We start from the raw sequence: 12,031 nt of genomic DNA, 5'->3' as shown, positions 1-12,031 counted from the left end.
GAAGCAGTCAGTCCTTATATCTCCTATTTTAAATTTTTATCTTGCAAAAAAATTATTTGCCATAAAAAATATAATTTGCTTTTTATTCTAATTACATTACCTATTAAGAGAAAAAATATTTTATTTAAAAAGCAGAAATTATAATTCTTTTATAGTCCGTTTCTTAAGAAATATTTATATTTGGAAAACAGACCTAATGATAATAATAGTTATTTCTCGCATCGTATTATAAACGGCTTTCCGCGGATATAGAAAGTACAATTATGAGATTAAAACTAGTTTTTTTAGCCCCGAGGTGCCGAAGGCGCCGGCTAAAAAAACTGGTTTTAATCTTATGATTGTACATTTCTATATTCGTAGAAAACTGGATATAATACGATGCTAGACATAGTTTTTTCGTATGGATAAGAACCGGTTCCTATCCACCGGATTCGAATGAATACGAGAAAACAATTTATTTTTATTTTCGAGTATTTTTCAATTATTTTAATGGATAAGACAATGAACGATAGATTGGTATATATCCACATTATTCCACTATAATGATAAACAAAATTGGCACTTTTGTTGATAAAAATTGTTGGTTTTAAAGTTAAGACACTGGGTAATGGTTTTGGGTAGTTTCACGAAATGCATTTAAACCTAATTTAGTGAACTGCATATTTTTTCCTAGTTAATGGGTGAAACTACATTTATATAGCATATATTTAAAATAAATTAAATTTTCTACCATATAGTTTTTTAAAATATCAAGACTTGAAAATTGTCTTTTTGTGATATATGCAATTTAAAAAGACGATTTTCAAGTCTTGATCATTTAAAAACTACGTGGAAGAAAATTGAAATTCTTTCAAAAATATGCCATATAAATGTAGTTTAACCATTTAACCAGGATAAAATATGCGGTTCACTAAATTAAGTTCAAATGCATTGCGTGAAACTACCCCTTTTAAAAAAGTACTAAAAGTTATGAGCCAACGAATAGGACAACACGAATATAATACTTTAGGTACCAGTGTAGTTTACAGTCCCATGGGCCAAGGACGTCTAAGCTTTTATATTTTTTTTTTGGGGGGGGGGGGATTTGAAATAAAAATCACCCCGTTACCCGGCCCTTCTCCCTTGGACGTCCCTGCAATGTGCCTTCACTCCCTGATATTATACAGGGATGAAATAACTAGTGATGGCAATCCGTCGAATTTTTGGGCCGGATCCGGATTCCGGATTCTTATTTTTGGCGGATTCCGGATTCTAGCAATATTTTAAAAGGATTTTAATTTTTTTTTAAATTAAGTGCTACATATGTCCTAAAAATCAATGTTCTTGGTGTTCTCTATAATTCACTTCCGAGAATCGAACCAGATTTTTAAAGATATTATATATAATGATCTTTGCCTTCAAAGAGGAGAGGTTGAAAGAAAAAACTAATTTTAGCCTACCAAATAAGAATCCGGAATCCGCTATTAAAAAACGGATTCCGGATTCGGATTCCCAAATTGGCCAAATATTGGGCGGATTCCGGATCCGGATTGCCAACCCTAGAAATAACGTTCAAAAATAAAACAATCCAGATTTTTATTAAAATACTGCAGTTTTAGATTATTAGGAAGGACGGAATGTGAACTCGTAATAAAGATTATATGTACTTATGAGATTATGTTTTTAATATCATCACAAAATCAGCAGTCTCTGTTTAATAACAGCCGAGAAAATCACATTTCCCCGATATAGCGTTACTGATTTACAGACGGACAGACAGACAAAGGGAAATATGCCTCTGCTACTTAAATTTATTTATATTGTTTTATTTGTCTTTTTTGAAGCGATTTTTTTCTATAATTGGGTTTGGTCCGTCCGTAACGATTAGCTTTTTCGTTTCATGTTAGAATTGTCCTACAATTTTTGTTATACATTTTTAAATCTACTTATTCAGTTCTGACACTACTATAGTTCACCGGTGTCCTGGATAGGAAACAGGTTTTTTTTGACATACGTCTCACAAGACCTATGTAGTCATGACTGGGAGACAATGACGGTTCAGTACATGACTTTCGTTAAATCACAGCTGATCATTTTTGTGGCTTTTTTTGAAAATTACTTTTATACCCAAATTTGCATAGTTTTTCCTTCAAAAATCACAATTTTCTCACATTTGCAGCTTAGTTAACTTAAATTTACACAAGAAAAGTATAATAAATACAGCTGAACTAAAAAACTGCGTTATCATTAATAACAAAATCTTTAAGAATCTTGAATAATCTAAGATTTGTAGTCTAGAAATGAAATAAGAGTTATTTGAAGTAAATATTTGAATAAATGTCTAAACAACTCTTGTAATAAACTTTTTTAAAAATATTTCATGTCCCTGTTGCATGCCTCATGACATATTATATTTTTAAGACAAGTTTCCTTGAAATATTAACAAGTTATCCTGCTCAATATTGGTTCCTGGCTGATTTGATGTCTCAACATTAAAACAATATCTGCTTGGAGTATAACATATATATCCACAACCACAGTTGCCATGTTTAAAGTCCTATATTACCATACTAGCGGCTTCGCCCCTAGCCTCTAGGGGCTTCGCCCTATATAGTTTTGGGAAGTCAACCCTCCTTAATAGAAATATTCAAAAAATTATTCTTTGTTTAATTACTCTGTGGTAAAATTAAACCCAGGTTGTGCGCTTTATGCACAAAAATTTTAATTTGTACAAATTAAACCCAGGTTGTTTGCCGTATACACAAAAATTTCAATTCGTAAAAATTAGACCTAGGTTGTTCGCATACACAAAAATTAAAATTAAAAAAAAATATTTAGATTTTTTTTTTGAGTGGGGGGATTCATGGGGGCTTCGCCCCATGTTGCAGTGGGGTTCCCCCACCCCAATTACTGGTTTTTGTTTAAAAAAAAATAAAAAAAAATAAAAAAATTTGGAAGTGGAGATTTTTTTATTTTTTGGGGGGTTGGGGTGTCCCACCCCCCAAGAAAATAGCTTAAAACCACCAGAGGACCAGTAGGTATATTCCCAGAAGGAGAGAGCCCAATTTGATCAGCAGTTACTGAGATTTTACAAAAAATGTAAAAAAAAAATTTTGGGGGTTGGATTTTTTTTATTTTTTGGGGGGTTGGGAGTGTCCCACCCCCCAAGAAAATAGCCCAAAACCACCACAGGACCAGTAGGTATATTCCCTGAAGAGTAGAACCCGATCGGTTCATTGGTTACCGAGATCTTAAGGGACAGACAGACAGACGGACAGACGGTCAGACGGACAGACGGACAGACATCAAGCTACTTTGTATTATAGATATACCAGGCTACAATTGAATATACAACCAGTCCTTATCAAAAGAGCTTAGTAGAAGGTTAATATTTTTAACAAGTGGGATTATCACTTGTAAGTGTTTGACATGAACTTGGAATCCGTGTAAAGACAAGTCTATAGCTGGTCTTGATTGAGTCTCTGCCTTTTGTACACACTGTTTGTCTTTACTACTGATTAAATGTCATAGTGAGAACCATGGAAGGTTTTACATAGGTGAACCTACAGAATGATTATAGATACATATTGGATTCTAAGCTGGATGAATAATTTGCAAGATAGTGTATTCAAGATAGTGTAAGAGCAGCTAACTGACAGGAAAGCACTTGGCTCATAGCTTGAAGAAAATAATAGTAGCTTATTACTAGAGTGAATGTGAATGCTGGTTACATGATCATAACTGGATTTTATTCAAGTGTGATTTCCAATGGTGACTTTAAAATCCAATTGGAAAATAAACACTGGCAAGTTCTTTGTCCTAAGCAGATCAATACTACCCTTCCTAAAAGCTACCAGTAGTAAAGGGACCTAGGAAGGTGTTGAACAGGAAGACCAAAATGTAGGATTAGCAAAGCAAAAATAAAGGGCAGTTTGTCTAACAAGTGGTGGTAAATTTGGAATCATAGACCCACCTGACTTTCAATCAGCAGAGTAGGCGGAAACCATGGTGAATTTCTGAGTAATAGAGAATGAGAGGATATGAGCTCTTAGCTGAAGTAACTAAGGCAAGGGAGTCTAAAAGACCATGTAGCTAGATGCATGGCAGTCTTGGCTTTCATTCATGGAAAGATCTCTCATGACAGTAGTTGGTTCATAGGAAACCAAAGGAAGTAAAAAGTAAGAATACTTGAAAGTTTATTCTGAATCTTGAGGTTATCCCTTTATATGGCAAAAGTCAAGCCACAAGTTCAATAGCAAACAAGTGCCATAAAGAAAGAGTCAAAAGTGTGTGAAATTGTTGATTAACAAACAAGGTCAGAATTCTAAACTGACTTCCAACAAGATTTATAGGCTGGGTGAAACATGTCAGCCGGCTAGAATAGAGGTCTGGCTATACCAGGGTGGAGAGAGGTACCCTGTTAACTGTTAACTTTAACGTCTTTAAACAAGAAGTTTATCATGTGGATTGATAGGAGATAAAGTTTTAGTGAAAGAAATTATGAGGGCAATAACTTTATGTTGTGGAGTCAAAGGCAAAGTCAGATAGATTGAATCATGTTAAAGCCAGGTGAAAGCCTATGGAGGCTAGAAGCAGTTCTGACGTGCAAATTTATTGTTGAACATTAATTCAAAATAATTAACTCTCACTCAATTTCTAGACTACAAATCTTATTCCATTGATTCTGAAAGATCTTGTTATAGATGATAGCACAATCTTCAGTACAGCTGTTACTTATTATAATTTTCTTGCGTAAATTTAGGCTAACTAAGCAGCAAATGTGAGAAAATTGAGATTTTTTTGGGAAAAACTATGAAATTTTGGATAAAAAAGTAATTTTCAAAAAAATCCACAAAAATGATCAGCTGTGATTTAACGAAAGTCATGTACTGAACCGTCATTGTCTACCGGTCATGACTACATAGGTCTTGTGAGACGTATGTCAAAAAAAACCTGTTTCCTATCCAGGACACCGGTGAGTTTGTTTGTTATATAGTTTCAGAGCTTCACATTTATGGATGTTGTCATCCTTGTTTATTATTCAGGGCTAAGTGTACTATTTTCTCTGAGGGCTGTCGTGGACATTTGGCCAAGGGAGTTATGAAGAAATTTAATTTAAATAAAGGTAATGGCAATTTGTTTTTTTCTGTATTTATTTAGAGATGGCAATACGTCAAATTTTTGGACCGGATTCGGATTCATACAAGTATCCGTCAAAAAAAAAAGGCGAATTCCCGCGGATTCCTGATTCTAGCAATATTTTAAAAGGCTTTTTTTTAAATTAAAAAATTTAAGTGCTACATAATCATATGTCCTAAAAAAAAATTACAGTTTTTGTTGAAAAAGTACAGTAAAGTTGAAAATTAAAAACTTAGGTGTCAACATCTAAAAATGGTTTTAGCGCATTTCTTTTATGTTCAAATATTCTACCTTTTGCAAGAATGGCTGCAAAACGCTTCAAAGTTGAGATATAGAGCTATAAATTTATACAGATACTATTGGGGACATGTATTAGAATAGGTCAAAGTTTGAAGGCCATATCTCAATCAGGGAGAAAGTACTGGCCCCCCAAAGTCGACTACTGAAAATCCAATTTTGAGCATAAGAAAAATGCGCTAAAACCATTTTTAGATGTTGTCACCTAAGTTTTCAATTTTCAACTTTACTGTACTTTTTCAACAAAAACTGTAATTTTTTTTGGTTGTTTCATAATTTCCCTTAAAAAACGAAGAAAATAAGCCATTAATCATTAAATTCTGATAACTATAAGTGGGGTAAAATTGCTTTCAAAAAAGTGCTCATAAAAAAAACACACTGTATAATATATTATATATAATGATGATAATCGTTGCCTTAAAAAAGGCGGAGTTGAAAGAAAAAACTCAAGACGCTAATTTTAGCCTTCCAATTAAGAATCTGAATCTGCTATTAAAAAACGGATTCCAAAATTGGCTAAAAATTGGGCGGATTCCGGATTCGGATACGGATTGCCAACCCTAATAAAAATTGATTAAAAATTATTTTAAGATACTATAAAATAACATTTATGAATAGTTATATTTATAAAAGTTAATAAAAAAATGACAAAAAATCTGTTATTCTTGTATAAAAATAACAGGATTATTGTCTGTGTGTAGAAAAGGATCTTCCTTACCACTGCACTGTACCAATTTGGATCTCCTTTACAGTGAAGCTTTTTATATGTCCAAGAAAAGTATATAATTATTTGAAGGGAGTTCACCTCCACTCTTACAAGAGGAGTCGTCCCTCTAAAATTACTCACCCCCACCCCCCAAAAAAAATTCTTTTTGATAATAAAATTTATATTGAAGAGTCGACAGACCATCTCCCCTTCCCTCAAGTGCTCCTAGAGGTCTCTAAAAATATAGCCAGCTGCTAGGTAGTTGTTAGTAAAGATCCAGTTTTTAAATTATTTATTTAATATTTAGACAACCAAGATCAAATCTATGGTATTGGAATCAAGGAGTTATGGCAGGTAAATGTTTTTTATCTTTCAACTCAAGGAAGGGAGTGGGCATTGGACTGTAAATTATACTGAAACCAAAGTTTAAACCACGCAATTTAATTAGTTGGCTAAAAAACATTATTTTTTTTATTGAATTTTGATCTGCAGATAAAGTAATTTTGATTTACATTATCTGGACTGTATATTAATTTGTCGTCCATTGTCCTTTCCTTAAGTTCCCTCAAACATGATTTAATTTATGAAAAAACTAGCGGCTAGAGGCCTCTAGTGGCACTTTTAAATATATTCTTTTCAAATATCAATGTTGAAAAATAGTTTGTCTGTGTAGAGATAGGCTGTTTTCATTCATGTTTTCTATGCCAAGCGGAACTCTGGCTTTTTTTATGGGGAAAACTTTTTATCAGATGGGTTGGTACCTTCCCCCAAAGCAGTTAAAAACTCCTCCAGGATCTATGAGAAGTTACTAAGAAAAAGAGAACTATTTCTCTTCAGCGGATAGCTAGATCTTTCTTAGCTAGACCTACATCCTGTTACCTTTATAAAAGTTTTGTTGTTCAGATTGATCCTGCTAAGCACCATCCTGGTAGAATTGAGCACACTGTGGGCTGGCCTCTACCTGATATCAAGGTAAACTAAGCACCATCCTGGTTGAATTGAGCACACCGTGGGCTGGCCTCTACCTAATATCAAGGTAAACTAAGCACCATCCTGGTAGAATAGAGCACACTGTGGGCTGGCCTCTACCTGATATCAAGGTAAACTAAGCACCATCCTGGTAGAATTGAGCACACCGTGGGCTGGCCTCTACCTGACATCAAGGTAAACTAAGCACCATCCTGGTAGAATTGAGCACACTGTGGGCTGTCATCTACCTGACATCAAGGTAAACTAAGCACCATCCTGGTAGAATTGAGCACACTGTGGGCTGGCCTCTACCTGACATCAAGGTAAGCTAAGCACCATCCTGGTAGAATTGAGCACACTGTGGGCTGGCCTCTACCTGACATCAAGGTAAACTAAGCACCATCCTGGAAGAATTGAACTCACTGTGTGCTGGCCTCTACTTGATATCAAGGTAAACTAAGCACCATCCTGGTAGAATTGAACACACTGTGGGCTGGCCTCTACCTGATATCAAGGTAAACTAAGCACCATCCTGGTAGAATTGAACACACTGTGGGCTGGCCTCTACTTGATATTAAGGTAAACTAAGCACCATCCTGGTAGAATTGAGCACACTGTGGGCTGGCATTTACCTAAAATCAAGGTAAGCTAAGCACCATCCTGGTAGAATTGAGCACACTGTGGGCTGGCCTCTACCTGATATCAAGGTAAACTAAGCACCATCCTGGTAGAATTGAGCACACTGTGAACTGACCTCTACCTGACATCAAGGTAAACTAAGCAAGCACCATCCTAGTAGAATTGAGCACACTGTGGGCTGGCCTCTACCTGATATCAAGGTAAGCTAAGCACCATCCTGGTAGAATTGAGCACACTGTGGGCTGGCCTCTACCTGACATCAAGGTGAACTAAGCACCATCCTGGTAGAATTGAGCACACTGTGAACTGGCCTCTACCTGATATCAAGGTGAACAAAGCACCATCCTGGTAGAATTGAACACACTGTACTAAATGAAAAAGTTTTGTTATAATATAACATACACAAATCTGTAAAATGTTTGAACCAATGACATGTCTGGTATGTACCTGCACTATTCTCCTATTGGTCGATTTAGACAACATCAATGTCCTAAATTATCTCTATAGTTAAATGCAAGAATCCGTAATAAGGCCCGTTGATGCTAGTTCAACTGCTAGTCCCAGGGAAAGAGGGGACAATGGGCTGGTTATTATACTAGTACCCAAAGTTATATAACAACTTTTTCTTATTCGTTGGCAACCTTAGAAACTTTTATTAAATTTTGATTGGTTGGTTCATTTAGTTCAGTGTCCAAACTTATCAACCAAAAATTGTAATCTACAGAAGGGGAAATTTTGTATGTCCTCATTATAGGGATACATCAATTTATTAGCCTGTCTCTTTAGATTTCTTGCTAGTCCTGAAGAAAGTACGAATAGTTTAAAGTACATGTTGTTATAATATCATTCTTTTCTTTTTGCAAGTTAACTAAAATATCTCGTAATACCAAAAATACCATTGAAATTCCATCAAAAAGAAATCTTAAAAATTGCATCCTTTAATCTTGTACCTACTGATAATTATCACCGTTTCTGATAGTTTTATACAGGGGCGTCCAAGCTTTTTTATTTAGGGGGGGGGGGTAAAATTTTGAAAATGATAAATTTGGTGGTGCCTACGGCACCCCCAAGCTCATTTTTTGGGGAGGGGTAATCACCTCTTTACCTCCCCCCCCCCCTTGGATGTCTATGGTTTTATACCAATGAATAATCTTAGTTCACTAGATATTAAACACTTTATTTAGGTCTAAAGTACACAAACAAATTTTATCGGAAAAATGTAATTTCACTATGGCAATAGACCAAATTTTAAAATTGTCTAATTTATTATTCAGATTTTGGGTAATTCTTTTATTATTATACACAAAATTACCCCTTCTGTACATTAATATTAGTGGTTTCCAGGTGGATTCTGGACAGGTAAAAACTAAAAAATTTCACTTTTAAAGTTAGAGCAAAACTTATTTAACAAAAGTTGCTACTTTATGGATAGTATTAACTTATTTGAAGAAAAATTTGAAATCAGGCTCCAGGTTCAGGTACTGCAGGTTTCCAGGTGGATTCTGGACAGGTAAAAACTAAAAAATTTCACTTTTAAAGTTAGAGCAAAACTTATTTAACAAAAGTTGCTACTTTATGGATAGTATTAACTCAATTGAAGAAAAATTTGAAATTGGGCTCCAGGTTCAGGTACTCCAGGCCTCCAGGTGGTTCCTGGACAGGTAAAAACAAAAAAAATTCACTTTTAAAGTTAGAGCATAACTTATTTAACAAAAGTTGCTACTTTGTGGATAGTATTACCTTAATTGAAGAAAAATTTGAAATCGGGCTCCAGATTCAGGTACTGCAGGACTCCAGGTGGATCCTGGACAGGTAAAAACTAAAAATTTTCACTTTTAAAGTTAGAGCATAACTTATTTAACAGAAGTTGCTACTTTATGGATAGTATTAACTCAATTGAAGAAAAATATGAAATCGGGCTTAAGGTTCAGGTACTGCAGGCATCCAGGTGAATGATGGACAGGTAGAAACTGAAAATTTTTATTTTTCAAGTTAGAACAAAACTTATTTTACAAAGTTTGCTACTTTATGGATGGTATTAACCAATTTGAAGATAGATTTGAAATCGGGCTCCAGGTGCAGGTACTGCAGGCCTATATTTGAATTCTGGACAGGTAAAAACTGAAAATTTTTACTTTTGAAGTTAGAACAAAACTTATTTAACAAAAGTTGCTACTTTATGGATAGTATTAACTCATTTGAAGAAAAATTTGAAATCGAGCTCAAATTTCATATACTGTATGCCTCCAGGTGGATTCTGGACATGTAAAAATTAAAATATTTAACTTAAGAGTTAGAACTATATCTAATTAACTAATACAAAGAGAAATTTAAAATCGGGCTCAAGGTTTAAGTTAAATCCAACCATTTTGTTACATTTTGAATTATATCTGCAAAAATAATATTAACAATCGACTAGAATAAAAAAAAAACATATTGTCAACTGGTCAGTCACTAAAGGAAGCCTGCAGGAAATACACTGCTCTAACTGCGGTAAAAATCCAACAAGTAGACACAATACCATTAATTTGATACAAAAAGTTTAAGGCTTTGAATTCGGAGAATTAAGCCTAATTGTGGCAGTCTTCCAGCAATTAGAGCCTCGTATTTCCTGCAGGCTTTCTTCAACTATCAAGTATAAAAAAAAAGAATATGAAAACTTTCTTACATAATTAACTTAAAAGTAACAAACAAAGAAGAGAGATCAAATAGTGTATTCCAAAGTAAAAAAATTTATTAGATGCCATAGAAGCTTTAGAATCTTTACTATATAATTTTAAACAAGCTTGTTTGTTTTTTATTTAGTTAATACCAAACTCAAAAAGCAATTTTAAAAATAAGTTTTGCTCTAATTATAAAGTAATTAAGTACGTTCATTATTAAACTAACCAGAATCCAATTGGAGATCTAAGTACCTTAACCTTGAGCCCGAAATTTAAATTATTTAATACTAGCCACAAAGTAGCAACTTTTGTTTTACCTTCAAAGGTATTATTTTTAGTTTTTACCTGTCAAGAATCCACCTGGGGACCCGCAGTACCAGAACCGGGAGCCTGAATTCAAATTTATCTTCAAATTGGTTAATACTATCCATAAAGTATCAACTATTGTTAGATAAGTTAGGCTCTAAATTTAAAAGTGAAATTTTTTAGTTTTTACCTGTCCAGGATCCACCTGGAGGCCTGCAGTACCTGAACCTGGAGCCTGATTTCAAATTTTTCTTCAAATAAATTAATACTATCCATAAAGTAGCAAACTTTGTAAAACAAGTTTTGTTCTAACTTTAAAAATAAAAATTTTCAGTTTTTACCTGTCCAGGATCCACCTGGAGGCCTGCAGTACCTGAGCCTGGAGCCCGATTTCAAATTTTTCTTCAATTGTGTTAATACTATCCATAAAGTAGCAACTTCTGTTAAATAAGTTATGCTCTAACTTTAAAAGTGAAAATTTTTAGTTTTTACCTGTCCAGGATCCACCTGGAGTCCTGCAGTACCTGAACCTGGAGCCCGATTTAAAATTTATCTTCAAATAAATTAATACTATCCATAAAGTAGCAAACTTTATAAAACAAGTTTTGTTCTAACTTCAAAAATAAAAATTTTCAGTTTTTACCTGTCCAGGATCCACCTGGAGGCCTGCAGTACCTGAGCCTGGAGCCCGATTTCAAATTTTTCTTCAATTGTGTTAATACTATCCATAAAGTAGCAACTTCTGTTAAATAGGTTATGCTCTAACTTTAAAAGTGAAAATTTTTAGTTTTTACCTGTCCAGGATCCACCTGGAGTCCTGCAGTAACTGAACCTGGAGCCCGATTTAAAATTTATCTTCAAATAAATTAATACTATCCATAAAGTAGCAAACTTTATAAAACAAGTTTTGTTCTAACTTCAAAAATAAAAATTTTCAGTTTTTACCTGTCCAGGATCCACCTGGAGGCCTGCAGTACCTGAACCTGGAGCCCGATTTCAAATTTTTCTTTAAATTAGTTCATACCATCCATAAAGTAGCAACTTTTGTTAAATAAGGTTTGTTCTAACTTCAAAAGTAAAAATTTTCAGTTTTTACCTGTCCAGAATTCACCTGGAGGCCTGCAGTACCTGAACCTGGAGGCTGATTTTTATTATCTCTTCATATATGCTTATAACATCCCTAAAGATGCATATTTGGATTAATAAGTTGATCTCTAACTCTTCAAACAAAATTTTTTTTTCATTTATACCTGTCCAGAAACGACCTTCCAGCCTGCAGCACCTGAACCTGGATACCTATCAAAAAGAATTTTAAATATAAGAAAAATATACC

General features: G+C 34.2%; 1 protein-coding gene across 6 annotated transcripts in view; it reads left to right on the top strand.

Moving 5' to 3' along the window:
- Etf-QO (electron transfer flavoprotein-ubiquinone oxidoreductase) overlaps positions 1–12,031 on the top strand; it is a 51,470-nt gene that overhangs the window by 17,103 nt on the left and 22,336 nt on the right. For all 6 annotated transcript variants that reach the window (XR_013879984.1, XR_013879983.1, XR_013879982.1 and 3 more), the window contains exons 9-11: positions 5,025–5,104; positions 6,429–6,475; positions 7,025–7,093. Coding sequence is in view for 2 of the 6 variants with exons in the window: in XM_080161946.1 (XP_080018072.1) it covers positions 5,025–5,104; positions 6,429–6,475; positions 7,025–7,093 (196 nt within the window). In the remaining 4 variants the exon portion in view is untranslated. The remainder of the gene's footprint in view (positions 1–5,024; positions 5,105–6,428; positions 6,476–7,024; positions 7,094–12,031) is intronic.

The sequence above is a fragment of the Acartia tonsa genome, chromosome 5, assembly GCF_053477335.1.
Source record: "Acartia tonsa isolate MP-2025a chromosome 5, ASM5347733v1, whole genome shotgun sequence".
Lineage (NCBI taxonomy): Eukaryota > Metazoa > Arthropoda > Copepoda > Calanoida > Acartiidae > Acartia > Acartia tonsa.
This window is presented reverse-complemented; position numbering and strand designations above follow the sequence as displayed.